Source organism: Agelaius tricolor, unplaced genomic scaffold (assembly GCF_023055355.1).
Source record: "Agelaius tricolor isolate 1412-34295 unplaced genomic scaffold, bAgeTri1.0.p SCAF_6, whole genome shotgun sequence".
In the NCBI taxonomy this organism is placed as follows: Eukaryota; Metazoa; Chordata; class Aves; order Passeriformes; family Icteridae; genus Agelaius; species Agelaius tricolor.
The window spans coordinates 44,388,967-44,416,540 of record NW_027269266.1 but is presented as its reverse complement, the minus strand read 5'-3'; the positions used below and the strand labels follow the sequence as shown (position 1 = coordinate 44,416,540).

Genomic DNA, 27,574 nt, shown 5'->3' with positions numbered 1-27,574 from the left:
GCCTGTCTAGGTTCCTCTGGATGGCATCCTGTCCTTTGAGTGGGTCAACCACACCACTCAGCTTGGTGTCATTTGCAAATTTGCTGAGAGAGCACTTATCACTCCACTAATGTCCTTAATGAAGATATTAAACAGCACTTGGTCCCAGTACAGACCTCAGAGGGACACCACTGATGTCCATTGGGACTCCAAGCCATTGACCAGATGGGACCATCCAACTACTTACTAATCTGTCATCTCTATCCACTCTAGAGAGAATGATGTTGTAAGGAACCATGTCAAAGGCTTTACAGCAGTCCAGATAAACAACACCCATAGCCCTCGCCTTGTCCACTGCTGTAGTCATTCCATCCCAAGTGACCACTGGGTTGTTCAGGCAAGACCTCCCCTGGTGAAGCAGTGCTGGCTGTCCTGAATCATCTCCTTGTCTTCCACGTGCCCACTGCAGCTTCTAGGACAATCTGTTCCATGTTCTTCCCAGGCACAGAGGTGAGGCTGACAGGTCTGTACTTCTCAGGGTCCTCCTTTCTACCCTTTCTAAAGAGGTCACTTGGGACTTCATGGGCTGCCGTGACTTTTCAAATATTATGGAGAGGGGCTTGGTAACTACATCAGCCAATTCCCTCAGTATTCTGGGATGCAGCTCATCAGGCTCCACAGACTTATGTACATTCAGGTTCTTCATGTGGTCATGAACCTGACCTGACAAGCACACAGTAAGACACAGCATCCAAAATGAATCACCATCCCAGTGTGCCAGCAATCCCCTTCCCCTCTCTTTTTGATCTTGAACACACTGATGAGAAGGAACTTAGGTTTTTTCTCTGTTATTGTAACTGGTTTCAGTGAACAACAATGGGAAAGCTAAGCATCTGCACGTGAAGCACCAACCTCAAGTAAGAATAGGTAAAATGACACAATATTTTTGAAAAGCAGAGAAATTTATGATAGAAGGATTGGGACAACCAGTTGGAAATGCAGGCATCATGTAAAAAACACCAATGATAAGATTTTGTTGTTGACAAATTATTAGACAAGCACAGTGTACTCTTGGGTGGTTGCAAATCCATGAAAACCAGGGAAGAGGGTGTGCCAGAGCATTGTAGCTGGGGAGCCAACAGCTCACAGGCCCAGTTCCCCACTTTTTGTGTATCTAACACCCAGCTGTACCAACCCAGCAACAGAAGGGATTCAGTCAAATCAAAGGTTTCAAATCAAATTCAGTCAAATCAAAGGTTTTTTAAGTGCATTCAAAAATTCTCTTGTATAATATTGATGTATTGCTAGGAAAAGGGTGCTGGTCGATGACCTAACCAGTCAAAAGTTGGGCAGTTATTTAAAGATAACAAGATTTGCGGTTACAAATCACATCCTCCTTCCAAAAACAGAATGTCACACTGCACATTCCAAATCAGTCTTTTAAACAAGCAATGTGAATTGTCTGGCAGTTCCCTAGAATTAAATAGCTTATTTTTGATGTTGGTTTGTGTGGACACAATTTATTTTTTCAAGAACTCATAGTTCACCATTAGAGTATGTTGATACAACCAACATAAAGATAAAGCTTACCCTGAATTTGGTACTTCTTATTGCCAGGCAGTGACACAATCTTTATTTTTGCATGTTTATTTAAGAAGTTCTATGTTTTCAAAATAATTCCTTGGACTCTTAATATTTATGCAGATTTGCATAAATATTCTTCAATCCAATATTCTTCACCTGTGTCAATAACAGTTCTCCACTTCTGATGTAATTACCATTGCCTCAACACTGCTCTAAGAGTTGCCAGTTTTATTAACTCCTAAAAGAGCCAAATAAGCCCTTCTGTGCTACCAAATCTGCTCGTTTGATGCCTCAGTTCCATTTGCCCCATGGCTCATGTGCCTCTCCATAAGCTCATACAGAGCTCAAGACAGCTGTCAGCCAGGAAGGTGCACTCCCTTTTGTCCCCCAAGTTTTGTTCACAGAGGTAGCAAATGTGCAAATGTGGTATTTTCCTTAGAAATGTCAATTTAAACATTCTGCTGTCTTTTCAAAGCACACACACAGGCAAGCAAACACAAATTCTTATTTATATGTCAGTTTGTTTGAACACTAACCCAGCTTCCCTTGGAAGCATTTTGGGGATGCTGATCTCTATCAGACCTGTTCTTCAGTCAGCCTGACACATAACAATGGCTAACACAGTGTGAGAAGGGTGAGAGGAAAGAACAGACATGCCTGAACCTCCTAGAAAAGCTGGTCCTGGAAGGAGGATCATCCTTTCCAAACATTAAAACACAATACAGCTGAGATTCAGCCTCCCTCTGAAAAGTTAGCTTTCAGGAAAGTCTTAGGTCATTAAATAAGGATTAAAGAGATGGGATTCATGCCTTTGCATCTCCCTTTGGAGTACACCATGTGCCTCATGTAGTGTCCAAGGGGCTGCAGCTCTCATACCTTTGAGCTATGTTTTATCAATCTAAAAGAGATTTGATGCTGTTCCCAAATCTTTTGGAAGGGCAAGGAAATAAAATGTTGGCTCTCATTATTACCCCTTGTATCACACCAGCATTACCATTAGGAGCATCACACATAGGAGAAATCCAAAAGTTCAAACTCCAAGAAGGTAGATAAGAAAATTCCTTCATACAGTACTTGATACAAATCATGTCTCAGAAGGACTGAAGAAAGCTGAGGAGCGTGCTGATGAGTCACTTCAATTAAAGATTAATTTATGGTAACTTGGGAAAAGAAAGCCTCAGCTTAAGTCTGAGGTAGGCAAGATACCGCTGGTTTGTAACTTGAGATGCTGCCCTACTCCTTGGAATGTGCTTGAAGCCAAGCACCAGGCAGTCATGAGATGGTGAGCCTAAGGTAAATGAAAATGTTTGCAACACATTTGGTCACATAAACACAGGAGGAGTTGTGACTAGTGAAACATTCTGCTGAGTAGCTGTTGGACTTACTCACTACCTAACCATTGACTGTTGTCAATTACCCCTCTCCCAGCTAAGATTACAGCCCTGAAGATTCAGTCCCTGGATGCCCTCAAGTATGTATGCATTGTGCTTTGATCAGAGGTTTTCTAAAAAGATAACATACTGAGACAGAAAAACACAGAGAGGATTTGCAATGTTTTCTAAATATCCTATCAATTATAGATCAAGGAAAACAGAGGAAATCCTTTTTTTCCTAGAAAGAATATGTCAAATGCTGCAGCTTGCAGATGCATTGAAATTATGGCAGGCAAATTTAGAGATAATTAAGATACTAGAAGTAAAAAAAAGTGAGAAGAATGCAAATCATAGCTTGAACTGATACGAAATCCAGTTTTAAGAAACATCTATCTACTTTTAACAGGTAGGTAATATTCATAAAGATTAAAATATACTGCTGGTTTTGCCTGTATAATCTACAGATGGATTGTGGCAAGGGACTCTGAATTATTTTGATCTTCTGCAGTTTTCCACAGCTGTTCACCTCAGTATGTACTCTCTTTCAAAATCCTAAGGAGCTTCTTAGAGAATAGTTTTGGGTTACAACTAATGTGAAAAAAACATTGTGCTCTCACTGCTGAACTGTATTTCAAGAAAGGAAAAAAAAAGCTAATGTAATTTAAAAGTGTCTGCTTCTAAAGATCTAAGGTGGTAGAACTCTTCACATATTTTGAAACAACAATGGAAACACTGGTTTTAACTATGAAATACAGCTAAACTATAACCACAAAACATTCTCAGTAAGTACTGGTTTTAGTAAACAGGGTTTTGAAGAAATACTATTTCTATTTTATACAGCTACGTGATTATTCCAGAGCATCTGGAACCTGAAATACCTCTTTGCACCCAAAATATTGCAATATAAATTCAGTCACACATGATTTAATTTCATGTAATGTATAGTTAATGGTGTGAGTCACAAGGCACTGACATGACCCTAAATGCCTTTGGTGACCAACTGATCCAGGTGACTTGGGCTTCTTTCTTCCTTGGTGAGTCATGAGAAAGACTGTGGCATAGAGCTCTTCACTCTTCACAGACAGTCATGCTGGACAATTCAGCCACCTCCACAGGCTATTTAACACCCAGCTTTTATCCTGATTTATTACTGGTAGTGGTTTAGCAGTGAACATAAAGAACAGAGCATCAGAGAAATGGATACTTAAATTTCTGACACCGAGATACATTTCACTTGCTCCAATCCATCTTCAGTTTATCTCTACTCCACCTGCTATGGATGTTCTAAGGAAAGTGAAACAACAGAGAGTAATGCTATGAACGAGTGCTCTCTTCCAGACCCTGCCCTGCCAGGAGGGTCTCACTTGCTGTGAAAAATGCGTATTTTATGATTGGCTTTTCACAAATATTAAAATGAATATTATATGTATTGTGTTAGAAAGTAATGCTGTATTAATTCTCTTAAGTAGTGTGTTAAATATCGTTTTAGGTTATAAAAAATGTTAAAATAGAAACTATGCTATGTAGGATACTTTTCTTAAAAAGTATCCCTTTTTAGAAAGGACTTGCAGCAAAATAGCAGCCACAGGACACCTAAATCTTTCAGAGAAAAAGAATTTATTGCCCTCTTATCAGAAGAAATGAACTTCTTCCCTCCTCGAAGGCGCTGTTGGATTCAGAGGAAGAAGTTGACGATGACCAGACAGAATCCTGTCTTTGAATGGAATTTATTTATGCATCATGTATAAGGGTATGAATATGCAACAGGCTGTTGCTTTTAAGGGTTAATCCTTTGTTAACGGATGTCCTTTTTCGGGCTCGTGCTGCCCAGAGAAAGGTACCCGGACATCCGTAACTCTTTGTCTCTCTTGTCTCATATTGTCCTAATTCAAATTGTCCAAATTATTATTACTCTAATCATATTACTATTTTTATAACCATTTTATTACTATTGAACTTTTAAAATTTCAAAAACAAGTGATTGGCATTTTTCACACTTGCCATAGGTACTCAGCAATTCCTTTACTGGATGTCATAGCACAATGAGGTACACCAACAGAGCTGTCCTAATTAGTGCTTATGAATCACCCATCATTCCAAATGTGCCACGCTAAATTAGTATCTGAGTGATTTAACAAGTCTGGCTCACTTTGGCAGAAACCAGCTGGACAGCACTTACAAAAGGCTGCTGCCACCAGAGATGAGGCAGTGGCTCCCAACAGCCAAGCACCAGGATAAATTACAGTTGACTGTTGTCTTGCACCAACACTGCTATTGTTTGTAAGGCAAACAGCTCTCAAAAACATTGGCCCGGATCGCACACTTCTGAGGCATCAGTCACGCCTTCTTTTGTGTTTGCACTCTACTAGAAGCAAACAAATAACTGTAGCAAGCCAACTCCGGGCAAAACTATTTTCTGATTACCCTGGAGCGCTGGTGTTGGCCTCAGTACAGACATGCCAGTGTAAAACTGCAGAAAAACTACCCTATGCATCCAGCTTGTCCCACCATTTCTCACAACTATATATATTTAAACATTACCCACTTCCATTCAATGTTCATGCATTTATCAGGCAAGATAAATATATGTGTATTTCCAACAAAATGCATTCACCCTAATCTCACAAAAAAGAAAGGGGGTTTTCAGACCTAATACCCTTGAAAGTAGAGACCACAGATGTTAAAACTCACCATTTCACCGTTTCTGGTAACCATTTCATCAGTTACCAGATTTTTAGAAAACTTAACCTATGGAACGGCTAAAATTTAAAAAATCTGGTTATAATGGACACACCAAATGTAACATAAGTAGCTGAAGACAAAATGAGAAATGTGTTGGATAACAAATTATTAAAACTCACCTAAACTAAAGCATATTCTAAATATATTGCAGGTACCCCACAAAGTCAGAGAATGGTTTTGAAACAATGGACTGCTTATACTAAACTGCAGATAGACTTGGATATTCCTAATGGATACAACAGATTCCTATTCCTAAAGGATATATGTAGTTAAACAACAGGTTTTGGTCTCTGGATTGCTACAGTGTCATGCAGAAGTGGCAAGGAAGCCTGCTGTCCACTGGCCTAAATTCCCAATTAATAGGGATTTGCATACGGAACGGAAATGATCTAGGAGACTGCACACCAAAAAAAAAAAAAAAAAAAAACCAGCAAAAAAATAAAAGCTGAACTCCAGCCTTCTGCCATACAGAATGCAAAACAGTGAGTCTCACTGAACCTTCACATGCAGCATGAACAACATCAGAATTGTGTTGCTCAAACTGTGCAGAAAGAGGTGGTTCCTGCAACAAGGGTCACGCTGGTTGCCTTAAATGCATTAAAAACAATCAAACAGTTACTGATAGTTTGCCTATTATAAAGGATCTTCACTCACTCAAAAGGGAAGGCAGAAACCTTTTTGTACTTATTTGAAGACTAAAAAGCTTTTCAAGAAGCACAATAGACACTAAGGTCTGAAAAGCAAATGGTCACAATTGGATAACTAAGATATCATGACTAAGTTTTCATGCCTGATCTGTACTCTGTCTGCTAGAACTGTTATGGCTCTATAATTAAAAAAGAGTAATGTTTTGTTCCAACATTCTTTTAAACAAAGCTGCCTTAACAAAGTTGGTTTGCAAATTAGGTGTGGACTATGACTCCTGCTCAGAAAGACAGAACTCTTTTATCCAAGCTCCAGTCTAACCCCCACCCCCACATCCACCCATCCCCTGCCTATAGCATTTTCCATATAAAATGCCTTCTGAAAGCTGCATGTGTTGGAAGGAGAAGAAAAAACGGTTCATCTGCAAACAACTTGGCACAAAACAAACTATGCAAACTTTCCTGAAATGTAAAGGTATCTGTTCCACCAGGGGTACAGCCTGCTTGCATTTTGAAATGAGTTCACTTTGCATGTCTTGGGTAAAAGGATTATTTGTAGAAGTGATTGGAAACGAGGCAAGTAAGGTCAGCCACTTCTCTGCATACCAGGGCTCTAGCTGCCAGAGGCCAGTGCTTAAACAAACTGGAAACAGGACACCTTGTTATTTTTCCCCTCCTTCATTAATATTCACGTGTGAATCCCCTGGGAACTGCCTGAAGTTCGTAGGTGTTACAAAATAGTGCTCACTGGTTCTTATTAGTGTGTGTGCAAAGCATCAAAGCAGGTGCTTACCAGGAGTCCAGTGCAAGATTGCAGCAATCTTCTCTCCTAATTAGTAAGCATTTAGTGACTCTTGTGTGAATTTTTATTAACATTTTGCATCTCAAGAGAGAAAGACTCATGTATTCAGACATCGACTCCTAACACTTCACTTTTACTAGAAATGTCAGCATTCTTTTGAAAGCAGACTCACAGAGATTGGATATTTACTGCATCTATGAGCTTGTTTTTTACAGCCGAGTCCATCTGTAGAGCAACTTCAGAGTGGTATTCCAATAACTTTTCCAGCCATCTGATCTGTGTACTAAAGAAGAGTTTTAGGCCCAAGCTTACAAAATTGGGACCTTGTACATTACACAATGATCCTTAGGTGATTGCATAGAGTTGGTAAGATCATTCTGAGGGCTGGGCACGTTCTGAACCCATTCCTGGTTTGCTGGGCTGTTGCAGCACAGGTCACAGGCTTTGTTGCCTGCCTTCTCAACTAATTGTTCCAGCCAAGTTTTATCTGTGTGTGCTTATGGTTCAGACCAAACATCTCATGGAATCTAAGTGGACTAATGAAACACTGCAGAATCATCAAGCTGAGAATTAAAGTCTTAGCAAATGAAAGAGATTTTATTATTAGTCTGGCTACAATCATGCTAAGATTTGTTGTCTAAATCAGCTAATAATTGAGGCTAAGTCAATAATGATATAATTAGAACTACTGTGCACAAAGCTAATATTACCTATGCCTTTCTCTGGTCTAATGCTCCCCTTTCCACTGGGTTCAAAAGTCAATAAAATCAGGCTTTAGGAAAAGCAAGGGCTGATTGTAGTAAGTTGTCAGCATCCTAAGTTCTTTGCCTTGATTACAGTGCTAATATTAATGATTTCTTCTTCCTCTTTGCCAGGAAATGATGTTAAGCATTTTCCTCTCCTCACTCAAGGTCTGCTTGGGGTCATTTTTCATGTTCACTGTCTGTCAACTTGCTGTCAACTGTCAACTCATGTCAACTGTCTTGTCACCTGTTCACAAGTTTGTCACTTTGCTCCTGCCTTGTTGGCTCACAGTTCAGTGTTACATCCCACTTTACTGTAAGTTATAGGTTTTACCTACATTGCAGGTAAATCCCAAAATCTATTGACTCAACTTCTAAGGCTTCATTTCTTTAGTCATCTGTGGTTGACAGTCTGTGGTTTGTGTCGTGGTCCTGAGGCCTCTGTTACCATCCTGTGCTTGAATTTTCTTATCTTGTACTTGCATTTTGGAAGGCCCAAAACACCCTGGTTTTTTAATCTACAGCCTTCAAGCTGTGGTTTCCAGATAGCTTAACTAATGTTTTACGAACACAGCCTAACCACCTGTAGCCAACATCTACATGTCTTGGCAAGAACACTGGTACTTTATTAAAATTACTATATAACTGGGCAGAACACCTCTCATTTCTTAGTTTATTCAAGCATGACCAAAAAGCATCATGCAAGGCTGGCAGAAGCAAGCCCTGTTAGAGGATGCTAAATTGATTTTTTTTTTTTTTTTGCACACTCCACAAATGACAAATAGAAGCATAGGCCATGTACAAATCTGCCTAGATACAGAGTGGACTAGGAAATAATGTGGTTTTCTCTATCTATAATGATCTATTTATCTATCCATTTCTACATCTATATTACTACACATGACAGTAACTTTCAAGCAAAAGTAACTATGAGGGAGTGTTCCTGGATATCATTCATAGCAAAACTAACATAATGGAATAGAAACATTGAGATTTCTGGCCCACCGTTGTAAAACATCATTTCTGTGTCTTTGGCAAAGAGTTTCAGCTGTCCCATAGGAGAATTCTTTTCTCATTCCTGTCAGAGACTCTACTAGGTCAACTTGCTTAACTAATCCTTGCTTCATTGCTGTACCAGTACTCCACCACTCTTTCAGTATTACCCTCGAGATGTGCAGGGAAAGAAGAAGGTCTAGAACTGTGAGTTTCCATTCCTTTCATTACAGTAGCTAGAAAGCTGTTGGTGAGCGGACATATGGGAAGTATGTTAAGCTAAAGAGCTGTGAATTTTGGATAGTTTTGAAAAAAACTACTGTTAAGTGCAAATAGCTGTTTTGCATGGAACCAACAGATCAGCTGCTTTAACAAGAGAAAGTCATCTTCCCATTTAATGGAGGTGGCAAGCAGAACCAAGAATCTTTGCCTTCAACTTTTTAGATTTTACTTTCATCACTTTATTTCTGCAGTTTTTTTGACCCATTAGTAAACACTGGAGCCTTTTTAGGTTCCACTGGAAAGTTGGCAGCTCAGAGGGAACATACCAAGGACAGATGCTGGCACTGAAGATGCCTATTTCACTTGATACACTGGGCATCGTTTAAACGGGAACTGTTTTATCAGTCACCATATTACAGAGACAAAATTCAGGAAAGGAATCTGCTTTTGCAAGGAAAAAGCTCTTGTAAACCAATCACTGATTTGAGGATATAGCCAAAGCTCAGAAGGAGGAATTTCCTGCAGCTGTGAAAAAACCAAAAACCAACTGGCTACCAGGCAAAGAAGCTAGCCTTGATTCTTACTTAGTCAGTAGCAAAACTCCTGCCAACTTTGATGACAGTAAGACTGTAACCATTAGGGGTTAAGAAGCAGTATATATATATATATATTTATATATATTTATAGGTGTGTATTTATATTCAATACAAGAGAAACACTCAATCTGGAATAATTATCATCCCCCTAATATGGGGTTCAAATTACAGCAATCCTGACTCAAACTTTCATCTGTAAAAGAACAGATAAATAAAGAATTATGGATTTCATTGCATTTGGCTGTTTCTTGTGAAACCAAAGTCCTGGCCACTAAGCTTGGGCACACATCCTTGTGATCCCACAAAGGATGGTATGCTTTGTAAGACATTGGGAGACTGTCCAAGGGTTGTCAGCCAAAATCTCTCTTCTCTACTGTTATATAAAGTGCCATTACTGCCTGAGTGCTCCTATTGCTCACGCAGCTCCCAAATGGGATCAGTCCTTACTCAGGTAAGGTTCCCTTGAAGGTAAATAAAACTTTGCCTCTCTTATGATGTACTTGGGGCTCTCCATTAGCAGAAGAGACAACATGTTGCTCTCTACAAGTACCTGAAAGAAGGTTGTAGCAAGGTGGGGATTGGTCTCTTCTCCAAGGCAGTAAGTGATGGTATGAGAGGACACAGCCTCAAGCTGTGCCAGGGGAGTTTCCACGTGGACATCAGGGAGAATTGCTTCACTGGAAGGGAGGTCAGGCATTGGAACAGGCTGCTCAGACAGGTGGTGGAGTCACCATCCCAGGAGATGTACAGGAAATGACTGGACATGGCACTTAGTCCTCTGGTCTGGCTGAAAAGGCCATGATCAGTCTAAGGTTGGACTCAATATTCTTGGTGGTCTTTCCAACCTTAATTATTCCATGATTCAGTGTCAGCATATACACAGAGGCACAATGCTATATCAAGAGTGTACCACACAAATATACACTCATCAAATACAACAATTCTTATCTTCCTGAACAAAACTTGCAAATGGCACAAAGAAAAATGTCTGGGACTACATACAATACTACATTATTTGTATTTATTTATAAAGATGGGGGGGGGGGGGGGGGAAGGCAAAAACTGATGAAAAAATTTATTCAATGATTCCATGCCTTTAAAAATGTAAGTGAATTAAAATAATGAAAAGAGATTAAAGAAAGATTATTTTCACTGAGTGGTGGCTTGAAGAGATGATATGCATTACATTTCTGATGGAGCAGCTGACAAACTCCAAGTGATGAATAAGAACAATGAACTCCATCTCCACAGAAGGATGGAGTTCATTGATGCAATCACCTACCAAAGCTTTGGAGGACAGAATTTACAAAAAGAAAGACAAATATTCCTCTTTTAGGTTCCAGCTTATCAGACTTTGGGATAGATCCAATAAAAATATTTGAATGCATGAAATGGGATGTAGCTGTTCAAGGGACTTCAAACTAAAACTGCAGTTCAAATCACTTTGTTCAACAAATTTCCAGAGATGCTTCATTGCTTAGCTATAAAACTTCCCTGCAAGTGCACATTTTTAAATAAACTACATAGTAATGTAGTCTTTATAGAAACAATTCAATGCTTAGTTCACACCTGTGCTTGGTTTGAATCCAGCTCTGATGGAGGTTTGATGTTCTTCTGCCCAATTTTCCTAAAAGGCTTATCCCTGTGGACATGTACAGATAATATCAAATGCCAACAGCATCAGCACTGTACAAAATACAGCTGTGGCCATTGTGTTCTTTCAGACATGTAAAAGGCATAAAGATCACAACTGCCTGTCTCAAACACTATCAAGGCCTCAGAAGGAACTTGCTACAAGATAAACCACCACATCAGGAACTCAAAATATGCACAGAAGAGAAGAATTTGCAACAGGAAGGTGCTAATTTCAAGCCTAACGGAGGTAAGGCTGGTGAGTACATTCTGGTGAGGCATCTCTCAATAACTGGGTCATACCACTCACTCATTCCTGTTATGTGATGACATATGGCAGCAAACACCACAGTAAAGGTTCAGGTGTGTAGAACACTTCACTGCTGGACAGTATCACTGTAAATATGAGATTAATCTGAAAAGCAGGAACTAGGAGGAGCACAACATTGTCAGCTGGTGCGATGGTGCTAAACAGGGAAGAACAGGGCTCTGGACCCTGCTTAGAGTATTGATTTTGTGTCTCACAGAAAGAAGTGCAGTGTCCACTGTTGGATGGGCACTCCTCTTAGTGTACTCACAGCCAAATTCAAACACATTTGTCTTTCTGGCCCCATGAATCTCAAATGCTTTTCTCTACTGCTTCCAAAGAGTGCAATATAAAAGGTGCATGGCCCCCCCGATGCAGCTGTTAGCCTGATGCTTACAGGGTATTTTATCCCAGTGACACAGAACCTCCCATCACTGAATACCCAGACCAAGGAGGGAACCAAATTTTCTAATTGCTAAACTAGTATCAAAAGAAACTGCTAGCATTTCCACTTCAGACAAAACTTTTCTCTGTAAGAAAGAATGCCAGCACCTCTCCTAATAGCTGAGGTTCCCAGGTGGTTAAGGGCCACTGCTGTTCTGAGGCAGCCTTCCCTGTGGTCAGAAGTGGTGCAGAGCTTAGACTCACTCTGTTCTGAATGTCTCCATCTAGCTCCAGGCAGCCATGGGCTGGCCATGCTGGATTTGGACTGTGCTCTGCTCAGCCTGCTCAGATCTGCTTTTTCTGGTTCCCATTAGGAGGTGCTTAACTTCCCATGAAGCCTAACACAGGTTCTGGATTCCTCTCTCATGCGTAATATCTGACACATAATCAGAAACAGATCCTGGCCCAAAGCTCTAGCCAGCCAAAAATGGAGAAAAGCAGACTGGCTGACATTCTGCCAGGGCTACACTCTCACAGGAATACTGATGCCCATGGGATGACATAGATGTAAATTCATTTGATCCGAGAATTATCGCTTGTAGCTGAAACATTATATATAAAGTTGTAGTGGATGCCATGAAAAATGACAGCTTTTCAGATACTTCACATTGCAACAGCAATTAATGGTTCTGCTTAGATGTTTGGATCAAGCTGGAATTACAGTGCCATGACACCAGTTGTAAGACAAAATTTCCCCAAAAAATTAACTTCTTGAAATGTCTGAAGCACTGGATTCATATAAAGGAAAATAAAGCCACTCCACAACTTCAAATAAATACCCTTCTAAGTACCAGGAACCAGACCCTCAGTTAATATAAACCCTTTAAATAGAATGGATTTAAGCAATTTATAGATACTTCATGCCTTTGTTTCAGAATAAACAGAAATAAAAGTAACTTTTTTTTTCCTATTCCCTCCTTTTCACAATTCATTTTGTTTGGATCTCTCCTAAGGACTGATATGAAAGCAATTGCCTTCTTGGGTAAGTGTGCAACACAGGAATCCAGGGTTTCTTCTCAGCAAAGGAGGAAAAAAAGAAATTTTGGAGCTACCTACAGTTTTAAATAATCTCCTCTCACTAAAAAAAGCCTGACCTTGGTACTTCTAAGACAGGTAATAAAGTGATAAAGTTAATTTCCAAGACAGATGAGAAAATGCACTGAAAATTATTTGTACCAAACTGAAGAAGACATTTAAACCTCTGTGTCTGGGCAGGTTTATGTATCTATTGGATTTTAACTCCTGTGCTCCCCATTAAGTTACTGCAGTAAAGATGACATGCAAAAGTCCTGATCTGATCAGAAATTACAGCCTGGCTGTCCAAGCCACTGGGACACAAGGAACACAGCCAAGATCCCATTGATTTAACAGTAAGAAGGGGGTTCTATATATTATGATCTGTTTGTCTGCCTCCATTGGAACCCCTCACTTCTGTTGAGACCATGCATTTCATTCCTGAATTTGTGCCAGATTATTCTGTCAAGGCTGAAGTCATTGAACCTGAGGCCATGTTAGCCAGGCCCTTACCTTCTCCAAACTGGCAGAAGTCTTCTTACTTCAGCCAAGTGAGGACAGTCAAAAGTGTATGAAAGCAAGACTGGCAGGGTTTCTAGAGAACTCCTGTCTTCTTTGCTGTTGCACACACCTCTGCCACAGAATACCATTCCTGAACTGGGAAACACTGCATCTTGGAATCATAATAGGTTTTCTGTCACTGTCCTATCACGCTGGAAAACTGTTTCAGAGTCTGACTACTCTGTGGGTTTGAAAAAGTGAAGTAAAAAGGCACTTGAAAATAACAACATCAGCCTGAAAGGGGGGCCAAAAAAACTCTATTATATCACTTCAGTTTGCTTCCAAGATAAAGTCTCTATTTAGTAGGCATCAGTCCCGCTCGTTCCTAACTATTGGTAATAGTTAGTAACTATTGCCATTTCTCTAAACAGAGTGAAATTTTGATAATGTGTCTCACCTAAGTTCTTTCAGACATTTAAAATGTAATTGCAACACCTAAAAATATTTCTCCTACCTCACTTGTTGCTTGAAGATACGTGGCCATGTAAGGGAGTGATTGCAATTTGACATGTTCCCACATGCTAGGAGTGTCACAGCAGCAAATCTCTTAGCCTCCAGCAAGCATCAAGTCATCTCCTTAACCTGTTTCACAGTGGATTATATTAAACCACATCACCTTGCATTTGCCTCATACACAGATATTTAACTCAGATTAGCAAATATACTGATTCTGCCTCTAAGCCTTTAGACAAGAGGTCTATAATAGAGTTTTGCACCTCGAGTCAGCTGCTGTGATCTGCCTTTTCAAGACATGCCAGCAATTCAGCCTGTTCTGAGTTTAGGCCCAAGGAAAGTCTACTGCCAAAAGCACACTGCTAAGGAAAATACACAAGCCATCTACAAACCCATGGGGTGAATGAAAATGGTTTACTCAAAACTTATGCACCATCTTATGACATCTCAGCCGGATGGATAGGTTGGAGTTAGTTTATGTAGAGCAGGAGTTGGTTTTTTTTGATAAGTCTATCTGCAAGGTTATGTTGCTTTGCTGCTGAGTGTTGTTCTGGGAAAGAATGGCCACTGCATTCTTTCCAGGGCCAGTAAACCTACAAAATGTGGCACATGAAATAAAAATCTTCATCAATAGTGAATATTAGTGTCATGTCTTGCAAAAGCTAGGTTATTTTGTTTAAACATTAAAATAAGCACTTTTTGCCTTGAAAAGGACTGTGGCAATTAATTGGACAAAAGTAGTTTCCTGGGATCTGAAGTTACAATGGCAGCCACTTAACTGAAAGCAAGTGAGAAAAATGACACGTGAAGGTTCATCCCAGATAAGGTTTTACCAAGTAAAAGCTAAAGTAATATTAAAGTAGTGCTTGATTAACAATATTACATTGTCAGATGATGTGTAAGATTGCTTTTTGCATTATAAAAGATAGGCATTCTCAGGACCATGCTTGTCTTACTGCACTTCAGAATCACAGGGTGCTGTAACAGCAATTACCATCCTTTGCCTTTGATGTGCACTTTTGAAGCACCACAATGATCACAGTTAAAAACACCTTTAATTCCTGAACTTCTAAGATATATATTTTTTGCCTTTCACTCAGCTCTTAAGCAATTCCCAAAATCTCATGTGCCCTTGAATTTCAGCATGAAACAAAAGTAGAAAATTAAACTTTGCCTTCCCAATACCTATCTACCTCTGCTGATCATCCTCCAATAGAGAGACCACAGCCGAGGCAGGAAACTGCAAGGCTGGGAGTAGATTGGCCTCTCCAGTGGTGCTCATACACTGAAGAGCAGGTTGCCCTTTGCTTGTCAGCTAGGTCCCACCACAGCAGCATGGCCCAAGCCAGACCTGTCTGGGTTTGCTTCCAAAATAAAGTCTCTGTTTAGAGACTTTCTGGCGTTAGAACTGTGCCCCGTAACAAACATGTACCTTCCAAAACAGCAACCTACCCCCTAAAAAACAAACAAAAGAAAGAAAAACCAAACTCAGCTCTGGGTTTTGGCTTGCATGCTGATCTTCTCCACCCTGCAGCCACACGTATTTTGGGCACTGGCAAGCATAGAATCATAGAACCATAGAATGGTTTGGGCTGGACAGGGCCTTTAAGACCATCTAGTTCCAGCTCCCTTGCCACAGGCAGTGACACCTTTCACTACACCAGGTTGCTCAGTGCTCCATCCAGCCTGGCTTTGGGCACTACTAAGAATGGGGCATCCACAATTTCCCTGGGCAACCTGTTCCAGTACCTCGCCACCCTCACAGTAAAGAATGCCCAGTGAGCACCATGATGGGGCCCTCCTTGCATGCCCAGTCCCCTTCCCCAACCTCAGAGGCCCCTCAGTGGCATCCTTGGAGAGCGAAGCAACCCCCTCAGCCTTCCCTCCACCCTGGAGACACCTGCTCCTTGACACGTCATAGCCAGCTCATGCCAATGTTCTTCCATGCATATCCATACACCTGTCAGTCCTGGTGAAGAATCACAGAAGGCTTTGAGTTGGAAGGGACCTTAAAGATCACCTGGTTCCAACCTCCTTACAGGGGCAGAGACACCTTCCACTAGGCAACATTGCTCTGAGTCACACAAACCCGGCCTTGAAGACTGCCAGGGATGGGGCAGACACAATTTCTCTGGCCAACCTGTGCAAATGTCTCACTACCCTCACAGTGAAGAATTTCTTCCCATTAGCTAATCTAAACTTCCTCTGTTTCAGTTTTAATCCACTTGCCTTTGTCCTGTCACTACACACCCTTGTGTAAAGTTCCTCTCCAGCGTTCTTGTAGCTCCCTTCATGTTCTGAAGGCCACAGTTAGGTCATCCCAGAGCCTCCTACAGGGTGAACAGTCCCAATTCTCCAAGCCTTTCCTCACAGGAAAGGTGCTCCATCCCTCTCATCAGCTTGGTGGCCTCCTCTGAACTTGTTGCAGCAGTTTTATATCTGGGGACCCCAGAGCTGGATGCAGCACTGCAGGTGGGGTCTCACCGGACCGGAGTGCAGCCCTCCTGCACGGCAGGAATAATTGAGACGTTGGGTGGGTCGCGGTTTTTGGTTGGTTGGTTGGTTTTGGTTTTGGTATTTTTGGGGTTTTTTTTTTGTTTGTTTGTTTTTTTTTTTTTTTTGTTTTGTTTTTGTTTTTGTTGTTGTTGCTTTTTTTAATATATCGGTGTTTGGAAGGCACAACACTCCGCACGTTACTCCGAACCCCCGGTAAGCTGCCGGGGTTGCCTGAGGCCACTGCGGCGAGGGAGGCCCGCGCCCGTCCGGCTCCGTGAGGGGCGGGAAGCCGGGGCTGCCGGCGCCGGAGGAAGTCGGCGCTCGGCCGGAAACCGGGATGCAGAGGGCGGGCAGGGGGCGTCGCCGGGGCCCCGCCGTCCGCCGCGGCTGTGGCCGCCGCGCCCATGGCCCAGCGGGCGCCCAGGGGGCAGGGGCAGGACGAGGAGGAGGGAGCGGAGGAGGAGGCGGCGGCGAGGGGCAGCCAGGCGCGGGCCAGGAGCCATGCGGAGCCCGCGGCGAGCGGCGGCAGGACCCAGGACCGGCATGAGAGGAAGCGGAAGAGGCAGGAGGCGCAGCAGCTGCAGAAGATCCAGCACTTGGAGTCTTTGTAAGGAGCGGAGGAGGGGAGGCTGCCCGCGGCTCCCGCCCCAACCCTGCCCTGAGCGCACCCCGCCGGCATTTGGGGCTCATTTCCAGTGCAGGGTGTGGGATTTTTTGGGGGGGGTGGTGATTATTTCTCCCCTGTCCCCTTAGGGGTGAGCCGGCAGAAGGGGTTCGGGACCACTTGCAGAGTTGCTTGGTGATTTATGAAGGGCTTGTTGGGGCACAGGCTCTCCCGGGTTCCTCCAAGTCTGACAGATGCAGCATAGGAGCAGAGGTTGTTCCACTAGAATGGACTAAAAAAAAAAAAGAAATCGGGATAAAAAGGTGCTGTAAAGGTTTATGTTATTTCACCGAAAAGGAATTATTGTTTTAACGGAATAAAAAGGTCAGAAGGTATACAAGAACATGATTTTGTTTTTTTTCTTTTCCACGTGCAACTGAAAATCAGTTTGTTATTAAATGCGCCAAAAAGCACTCCAAAGTTATTGTTATAAAGATGGGATGAACACACTTTAACCACCCTGCTGTTCTGATTGTATTAGTATGATTGTGCCTAGCAATCCTATAGGTATGTAGGGGTGTCTGTGTGTGCACAGCTAAACCAATGAAATATTGCCTATGCCATCAAACTTATGGCCTAAAATTATGCACAGCCAGTATAAACATTTCGTGTCCTGCTGAGTTAATATGTGGATAATGTCTGGAGAGTCCTGTTGAAAAGAGTCTGCCATAAAGCAGAAGATTTTGGGACTCTGGGCTTGCACAGCGCTGTTCTTCTTGTTTAATTGGAAAACAACCCCCAAAAAAATCTCAGTTCTCTTCTAAGACCACTCTACACTAAGGCAGCAGATTACAGAAAATAGTGTATCTGTTTAAATACAGATGGGATTTGAGGGGGGAAAATACCCAGTACAAATTCAGTTATACAGACATGCATCTTTCTAATTAATGTGTATTCTTTACCTCCAGGACCATTTGTAAAATGCCTTGGCATTTAACTCCTTAGCACATGCATTATCTCAGTTGCTGTGTGCTCTATGTAGTACCTGTTTGCTACTTGGATTTTAGCAAATGTTTTATCTACTGTTGACTCCAAAGAAATGCTGCAGAAAATATGGTACTTTGCTCAGTAGGGCTCTGTCTTTAGGTTTAATGCAGAGAAGATGATGAAATTTTTATGTATTAGGTTTGGCTGGCAAAGCTAGATGTAAGGAACTGTCTGACTTGACAGTTTCAGCTGGCTATGTCTGTGATTCAGCAGTGCTGGAGTAAAGAAGTTTGGAGACCTTGGGGAGGGGTGCAGCAAAAAAAGAGAATTATGCATGTATGGTATTGAAGCTAGATCAAATGTCCCACATATCCCCAGGAAGTAGTTGCGCTCTCACAAGAATATGAATCTGAAGGATGTTAGACGTGTACTAATATGATAAATGCTGTCTCTCAGCTTGCTGTATCCATGCTCTGCTCTAGTTCTTAGTAATAAGTTATAGGGTAAAATTTTAGGAAAAATATGAGCTGAAGGCTTTAACTCAATACCACTGAAAAAATGTATTTTTTCAATTTATTTGTCTGTGCTAAGCTGCAGAGTAACAATATCTGTATTGCTTTTCAGCTATGAGAAACCTCCCCCTGGGCTAATTAAGGTTGGTAAAAAGCAGTCATTTTCTAGGATTATGAGGGATTTTCACAAAACGTGTTCTTTAGGTGTTTAAGTGTCTGTGATACCTATATAAATTACATCAAGAAGTGCTTCCCAGGAAAAACTCAGAGAATCATTACAAGCTGACCACTTTGTCTTGGTGATCCAGAGTGGAATGCCCAGGATCAGATAGAAGGAGACCAGGTCTTTCATCATCATCTCTTAGCATACTTCATTCAGTATTTAATAGTGTGGATAGAGGGGAGCCATTTATGGAAAGCAGATTTTTGGTTTGAATGACATCTTTTCAGGATTCTTCTCTATTTTCTTAGGCCAGTATAATTCTTTCATCATGATCATTACTTTTGCCAAATTTATATACCTAAGCCATGAAGTAGTGTTTTTAAACTAAAAAATAACTGCTCTGTGTTGTAAAGGCTTCCTCGTAATTGTTATGTCTTTCTAGCAGGAAGAGGATAACAAAGTCTCTGCTTTGTGTTAAGTTTTCATTTCTATTATTTATTCAAATAAATGGATGAGAAGGATTGAAATTCCTGTACAGCAAAGTTCTGGCTGCAAAATTCAAGGGTGAGAAAAAAAGAAAGGGTCAAATATTTTCAATCTTTTGTGTGTTACTAGGAAAAAAGATAATGGGGGAAATATGTTTCCTATAAAGTGAAGGTCTGTACACTTGAAGTATTAATTCTAGCAAAGTTAAAAAAAGGAAGTTATTTTATTGTCCTTATCTTTCTGCTTTTTCTTCATAGGAGAATGAAACAAAACCAGAAGACTGCATACCTGATGTACCAGGCAATGAAAGTGCACGAGAATTCCTGGCACATGCCCCAACCAAAGGGCTTTGGATGCCTTTGGGAAAAGAAGTCAAAGTTATGCAGTGTAAGGCTGAAAATATTCCAGATGTCATTAGACCATCATATACCATCCATTTACACTGTGGGAGGGCAGAATGTCTGGTGGACAGATGATGAAGTCCAGGTAGATTCACATCATATTGATAGAAAAGCATACAGTAGCTTGAAGGCTGTAATAACCTAGTATTTTATGGACATTACATTTATCAACATAGTGGTTGTATTTCTCTGTTTCTTCCAACAGATTGAAAATATTTTGTAGAAATGTGGTTTTGGCTTTTTTATGCTTCTTCTTCTTCTGATCTGTCTCAGAGGTGCAATTCACTGCTGCCTTTTTTTTTTTTTTTAAGGTTGGAGATGTAAACGTTATGGACACAGAACAGGAGATAAGGAATGCCCATTCTTTATTAAAGGCAATCAGAAGTTGGAACAATTTAGAGTAGTGAGTACCAATATTGTAGTATTACTGCTTGTATTTTTTAGTACTGATAATGCATAATCTTGCAACTGAAGATAAGCCTGTTAGATGATGCTTTATTAAGGACTTTTTCTCTGTCTCTAGTATAACATAGATGCCAAAAATCTCCTAATACAGAAAAAGCTACAGGTGTGGTTGGATGTTTGACTACTTTGCAGAAAATCTACTCTTCAAGAGGAAAATTAATAATTTTTACGTATAAATTGGAAATCTTCAAGAACCTGTTTCAACCATTATTTTTCTTTTGTGATTAAAATGTCAACATAACAAAAAATGTTTAGTCGCGCTTGAGCTGCCCACATTACAGCTGCTTCAAGCCTTCTGCTCTCACTGTGAACAACCACATCATGAATGCTGTTGTCTAGGTCTGTTATCCAGACCTGTTATCATTGTCTACAAGTCTGATCTCTTGCTGCATGAAGCCACATCTCAGTTCTGCAGATTCTTCCTGTGTGATCTCTTTAACAATTTCTGTTGCTCTGCATCATTGACCTATATTTCAAGCTGTCATCACATCATGTCTTATGTCCTCATTTCTGTCCTTGAAAAATGTAATCTTGGCTTAGTCTGTCCAAGTTCTGGATTGTTACTAATTGTATGCAACTGCAAAGAGTATTATTAGCTCTTTCCAATGACCAGACTGCCTCTAGTCTTCATTTTCCCTCAGGCTTCTTTGTTGCATCAAACTGTTGTTGTATGTCCAAGGCCCTTCATGGTGCATTCCCAACATCTTTCATTTGCTCCTGAAATTTCAGTTCCCACCTCTGGTCAGCAGCGGCCATCTCTCCTCTCTGTTGGACTTGTTTGCTTAATCTTCCAACAGAAATGACTACCCCACCTTTTTTTCTGCATTCTTGCATGGCATAAACCCACCTTAAATGTCTGCAAAGTTTATTTGCTGTCTTCCTTCACAGCTATCTTTTGCTGCAATGCACACTTAATTTGATTTTAGAACCAGTAATTTTAGTGCATAGCATGATGGAACAACTTCAGCTTCACTATCCATATCTTATATTCCTTACTCCTGTATTCCTGTTTGTTTATATCCAGATTTTTAAAATGTACTGTAAGGGTACAGATCATTATTTTGAACTTGAGTATTCTATGTAAGTCTAGCTATTCCCACAGATTCTGTATGGGATTCTCATAGTTGGCTGTGATTGGAGAGGTAGGGACATGCATACCTAAGGAAGGTCCCCTTCTTTGGAGATGTAGCTAGAAAACCTTTCCCTAAAGCAAATACAGGAAAAGTTCAGGTGAGCAGTGCTGACAGTGAATTAAGAGCTTGCTAAGCATATTCCGTCTTTTGATAGAAGCCTCTTGCATTTGGTTGCTTTGGTTTATTTTTTTAGGAGATAAAACCATTGGTGATAACATTGCATTTCCTGTTTTCCATTTTAAAGGCACATGAAGATCCAATGTATGATATAATAAGGGAAAATAAGCGTCATGAAAAAGAAAAGAGGTGAGTGTATCTGTAGTAAACAGCATTTTCAATTTAGTTTTTATTTTGGTAATGTGGCGCTAATGTATAGGTGACCTTTTTATAGGAGCTTATTTTTAGTTCAGAAGGTTTTTTTAATGGCAGTTTCTTTATGTTGATAGACTAATGCATTTCTACTTTCTAAATAATCACTCTTTTGTACTTCCAATCACTTCAATTCTTCAGCTTTTGTATTCTCCCCAAAACAAAGTTTAAAGAGCAGCTGTAAGCATTTATGCCATGATATTCAGGTACTTAGGTGTGGTTTTGGTTTAGGCCTGAAAAAAGAGTTGGATTTATTTTTTTTCTTTCACTGACTTCACTGAGGTGTTTTCTAAAATGTGGTTTGTCAGAATGTTTTCAGTAGAAATGAAGTGGGGGTTTAGAAAGCTAGTTCTAGGCAACTGATAATGCTACTTTTGTGAGGTCGTTATTTAGTGCATAAAGTGGCAGTTTTTGCTGCTTTCTTGCTTGAACTGCTTCAGTGAGATAACTGAACAAACCATAGGTAGCCCATAGAGCAGCACTCTTGGAGAGGAATCCTTGAAGAGGATAAAGAAGACAAGAATAAAATAAGCAGATACTTTGTCCCTAGTCCTTGAGAAGTCAAAAGAACAGTGCCTTTCAAAAATACTTCTGCATCCAGAGTAGAGCCTGCTCTGTCAGCTTCACTGACATCCTCTCTGTATCAGCAGGACAATGAATGTCATAATATCCTAATCCCAATATGCCTCTGTAGGGATAAGCATAGAACTTCTTACCACCAGGTGGGCTGGTGTTAGCTGTTGCCTTATTTTTTTGCACACATAAATAAGCTAATAAGCTAGTCTGCCTTTCCTATCCAATGGGATGGAAAGTCCCTGAAAGCAGAACATCTGCTTGTCTCAAAGGAGTTGCTTTTATCAGTCCATGATATTATCTGTAATGAGAGCGTAATTAAGCGAAAGAGGAAGCGTTCCCCTGCCCTTTGCATGCAGCTCAACCATTCCTCAAGCCAGGAAGGAAGGATGAAAGCTAGGGGGGAAAGACAAGCTAGAAAGGATTCTCATTCACGTATTTTAAACTCAGGATACAGCAACTGAAGCAGCTCCTGGAGGACTCTACCTCAGAATCTGATAGCAGTGATGACAGTGATGACGATGATGAAGATGGCAGCAGCTCCACTTCTTCAGAACATAAACACAAGAAGAAAAAGAGAAAAAAGGAAAAGAAAAAGAAAGAAAAGAAGAAGAAGAAAAAGAGGAAGCATAAATCATCCAAATCTAATGACAAGTCAGAATCTGACTGACAGCAGTCGCCTGCTGCATGCTCATTGACCTCTCTACTTGTGAACTGTGAGGAAAGATCCAAAGAATGAGGAGGAAAACACCAGAAAGGGCTTTATTAAACTTGAAACATACATGTGTATGCATACAGCATCCTACACTGGCATCCTCTTCTCCCCCTCTGCAGCCAGAAAGAAGAAAGCTGCATTGAACCATATCTTTGTGCTGTAAATCCCATGCTGAGACTCATCCAGCTTGGTCAGATGGGGCCTCTGCGTTGCTGCCTGTGACCAGCAGCAGAAAGCAGCGACCACCAAGGGATCACTGACAAACCTGTAGCATTAGCAGACTGTCTGTTGAAGTGTCTTTACTCCATGAAGTTGTTTTATCATATACAAAGCCTCATTGTACCAGGACTGCAGTTTGCACCATGCAGAGCACTGAGAGTTCCCTTCCAGTGCTTGTAATGAGCAGGTTGTACTGTATTTTCTTCTGCGCATACGTGCTGAACTTCTGTGTACTTATCCTAAAATTGGCAGCTAGGGAAATAAAAGAGTTCTGCTGCAGGGGAAAAAAGGTAATCAAGGGGATTTATTCATGACAAAATTGCAGCATCATCAAGACTTGATTTTTTTTTTGTGTGTGTGTAACAAAATCTCAACATCACCATCATTAATACAACAGTTCTGAAACACCTGAAGTGAAACATCTACAGTGTCTAAACCACAGAAGTGGGAGCCAAGTGTAATGATGTTAAATGTTCGACTTAACTGAAAAGAGGTAGTAGCTTTAGTTATTTTAAAAGGAGGGTTCCACATAAGAAATTTAAAAGATTAATATACTGCATATTCTGCAGTATCAGTTGTTTTGATACGAGTTGAGGGAGGTTTCTTTTTTAAAAGGCTTGGGGGTAATAAATTCCCACTTTTTTTGTTTACTGGATTTGATGAGGTAACATTTTTTTGAATCATCCCACAAGAATATAAATGTGTAAGCTCTCAAAATGGTTTTCAACTATATGCATGAAACCACAATAATAGTAAAGAATTTGTAAGTAGGAAGAAGAGAACATTTTGTGTACTTAGGAGACCTCACATACTGAGCACGCTTTTAAATAATCCTGCAGACTCAACCAGGAAGATGGAGATAGCTATAAACAGCATTACAGTAACCAACTCTCTTTGAAGCCTCAAGGTACATTAGTACAGAGCTGTGAATTGAGGAACTAGATGATGGATATTGGTACTGTGCAAAAGGAAAGAGAAAACTGGATTTGCTTTGAAAGAACTTCTATGGAATTTAGTCTCTGTGGGTATGCTAAGATTGAAAAAAACCCCCACATGATACAGCTCTAATACAGTAGAGTGAACATTAACAGTGCAATCAAGGAGTCATAGACCACAAGGCAGCTAAGATTGTTTTATTTTCTTCAAAGCTTTGGAAGAGAGGACAAGGGAAAGTATAAATTAAAATGTTTTTTCTCCCTCCTACATTTCTTAGAGTGGTTTAGTAAAAATAACCCCCCATTCCTTACCAGTCATTCACAATATGTTCTGAGGAAAAACAAGATAAGCAAGGCCTGCTTACAAGAAGTTTCTGTATCATATTCCCAGACCTTGAAGGTAGAGTTGTATTTTGTCTTGTATTTAGCAAATCTCCCTGTGATGGGGTTTACTGGTGACTCATGGTAGTTCCCTATATCAGCAGCATTATCAAATTCTAAGGGCCTTGTTCTTTCACCAGAAAAAGATTTAACAGCTGAAATAGCATAGGGAGATCTATAATGGACTGATTCTCTTGGCCAGGTTGGACAGGGCTCAGGGCAACCTGGTCTAGTGGGAGGTGGCCCTGTATATGGCAGGGGGTTGAAACTGGATGATCTTTACAGCCCCTCCCAACCCAAACCATTCTAGAATTCTTGTATTGCCACACTTAGGGCTGAGATTAATGCATTTATAGATTATTGAACAGATGGTGGAAGCTTGATATTGACCTGATTCATTCCAAGAAAACTTACTCAGGCTTGTCTAGAGCAAGGCTAACTTAAGATCTCTTCAGTTGCTTCAGCTTTTGTCATTTAAGATTGTTCTGAAGCTCGGTTTAATATAAAGAAATTCAGTTTTTCCTTTGCAATCCCCTTCCTTGTTAATGGAACTCTCTCTTTGTATCAGTCAGGGTTTATTATTTTAACAATTAAGAAAAATACATTAGGAGACCATTTCTAACTTGTATCAAATCTAATTTAAATGTTTGAGATGCCAAATAATTTTTCTATGCCTGACTAAAGGCATAGCATCTTTCCAGTCAGGGTTTATAGAACACACCCCCGCAGCAGAGCAGTGCAAACTCTGCTGTTACTTCTGTTACTTCACTGAAATGCTCTCTCACCCTCTACTGCTGAGAGTACCTATGCTGCAGGTACTTAGAATCATGGGTTAGATTTTAGTGTTTAGTGGCCTTGGATAGATTTTCTTTTATATCCACGCACTAGTTATAAACTTTGCCATTTTCCTTAGCAATCAATTCATCTTCACTATTTATTACTCTGTAGCAATTGGCTTTCCCACTGCTTTGTACTAGTTTAATTTCACACACCTTTAATCTTACACTGGTGGGTATGTGAGTAACTGATTCCTGTTTGTTCTCCCTATATCATTTCCAGTTTTATAAACCCCTGTCATATCCCATGTAGGTCTTTACTGCAAGTCATAAAAGTAGCATTTCAAAATTTAACAGTTCCAATAGACTAAGATTTATAGGAGCTCTTTTAACAGCCAGGGCTAGAGTGCTGAGAAACATGATTCATGTCATCGTTTGGCATTTTGAACAGTGCCAAAGCTGTCATTTAAGATAAGTCTTTTAAAAATATGTAGACTAGAGATAAATACCAACACCCCTTTAGATTAATGAAAAGCAGTTCTATGTTGAAGTAAATGCAGAAATCGGGATAGAAAGTTACAGTCTTGAAAAACTGACTAGCCTTACTTTTTAAATCATAATAATTTAAGGGTTTTTTTCAAAAACCACTTTTTTCTTGCCTTCTTTATAGACATTTATTTCCATTTGAATGTTCTGTTGAAGCCCAAGTGGTAGTAGTAACATAATTATATAGTCCCATGAAACTAAAGTGTTAAATGCAGCTAGAACAACCCTCAAAGGCAATACAGCTCCCCAGGTATTTGATCTTAATACTCTGCATCATTTTCGTAAGAAAGATATTTCAGGTAAAATACTGATACTTTCCTTAATTCTTTGGCCATTCAATTAGGTGGGGTTTATAGTCTTTTTGAGTGAGACAGCCAGTCAGGGGAAGCTAGTACTCTAAAAAAGGAATAAATTTTTTTTTCCTTGGTATGCCTTCACTTAGCATGCCATGAGTGTTATAGACTTTTGGGGTTTGGTTTTGGTGGGTTTTTTTTGTTTGTTTTTTTTTTTTCCCCATTAGCTCTGTTCTGCCTTTGTTTGATTTTAATAGAAAGACCTGTGGTTAATATTTTCCAGTATAAGGCAGAACACCAGACATTGTAAAAGGGGAAAAAATTTTTATGCCATCCAGGTGCTACCAAACTGAAAATTAAAATACAGAATTAATACCTGGCAAGCCAACAGAACCCAGAGCTCCACATCAGTAATTACACCACACCCACTTTGCAAGAGGTTTCAGTTAGCTACAAATAATGATTTAGAAAACCTGAGCCACAAACAGTAAGTCTATCCAAACAATGCTCCCAGTATGGCAATCCCAGAGGCCTCTAAGGTTTGTTGCTGGTGTGCCAAGCAGCAAATAGATTCTTCAGCTGCCTTTCAGGAGATGCTGCAGGAAGCATGTGAAACTTCCAAGGCAATGCAGTACTGCGACAGTTAGAAATTCACAGCACTGCCAGCTCTGCAGTGAGTCACTGGGCAGTCAGTCTGGCTGCAGTGGGAACAAAAGCTGACACGTATGTGCATCTGCAGAACTAAATAGCACTGTGCCTTGGTTACCTGGCTGAATAAACAAGAGCCTAGGCTTGAGCTCCCAGCCTTTCAAATGCAGTTTGTACTTCACTGCCTTTGTGAAGCATGGCCTTTTGACTCTCTGGAACATTAGTTTCAGCTGTGAGCCAGTTAAGATGCAATCCACAAATTGTCCATACTGCTGAATGGAAAAAAAGCCAAGTAGAAGATTTAGTTTTCAGGTCACAGGACTAGTACTGTTAGAGTAAACTACATTGCACATAACCTTATCAAATAATTATTCTTGAACACATTTATGCATACTGCTTTAAGTATTGGGCATAGCACAGGTATAGTACAAGCTATAACCAGTTTAAAATAGCATTTGTTTTCAGACAAAGAGCTGTGTAAACTCTCCTACTGCTACTCCCTCAAGTCCTCTCAGGAGCATTACCAGGCCCTAAATTACTTCTTGCATCTGAGTGGAAATCACACCAAGTAGTGCAAAATCTGTAAAAGGATGACCAACATGATCATTTGGAGTACCTGTCAAGTATTACCCATTCCCAAAAGTAAGAATGCCATCTGATTGTGAGGTCATGAATATTCCTTTATAAGATAAGCAGCAAACGATACAGCTAAGGCTATCAGCAGAAACGGGTATTAAAAAGCTCCATGCTTGAATTCCTCATTTGATTCTTTGATGCTCTGGT

The 27,574-nt window shown here is 40.4% G+C and overlaps 1 protein-coding gene across 1 annotated transcript; it reads left to right on the top strand.

The window, feature by feature from the left end:
- The first annotated feature begins 16,940 nt into the window (after nt 1-16,940).
- RP9 (RP9 pre-mRNA splicing factor) lies at nt 16,941-23,867 on the top strand. Its single transcript, XM_071429623.1, has 6 exons — nt 16,941-17,192; nt 18,801-18,831; nt 19,595-19,724; nt 20,050-20,141; nt 21,581-21,642; nt 22,729-23,867. The coding sequence occupies exons 1-6, from the start codon at nt 16,990-16,992 to the stop codon at nt 22,946-22,948; spliced, it is 738 nt and encodes a 245-aa protein (XP_071285724.1). The 5' UTR covers nt 16,941-16,989; the 3' UTR covers nt 22,949-23,867.
- The last annotated feature ends 3,707 nt before the right edge of the window (nt 23,868-27,574 follow it).

What these genes read in the sequence shown, in the direction of transcription:
- RP9 (XM_071429623.1), top strand. Translation starts at nt 16,990, where the DNA reads ATGGCCCAGCGGGCGCCCAGGGGGCAGGGGCAGGACGAGGAGGAGGGA. An exon ending in ATCCAGCACTTGGAGTCTTT is followed by an intron (nt 17,193 to 18,800) that starts GTAAGGAGCGGA and finishes ATTGCTTTTCAG; the next exon opens with CTATGAGAAACCTCCCCCTG. An exon ending in CTCCCCCTGGGCTAATTAAG is followed by an intron (nt 18,832 to 19,594) that starts GTTGGTAAAAAG and finishes TTTTCTTCATAG; the next exon opens with GAGAATGAAACAAAACCAGA.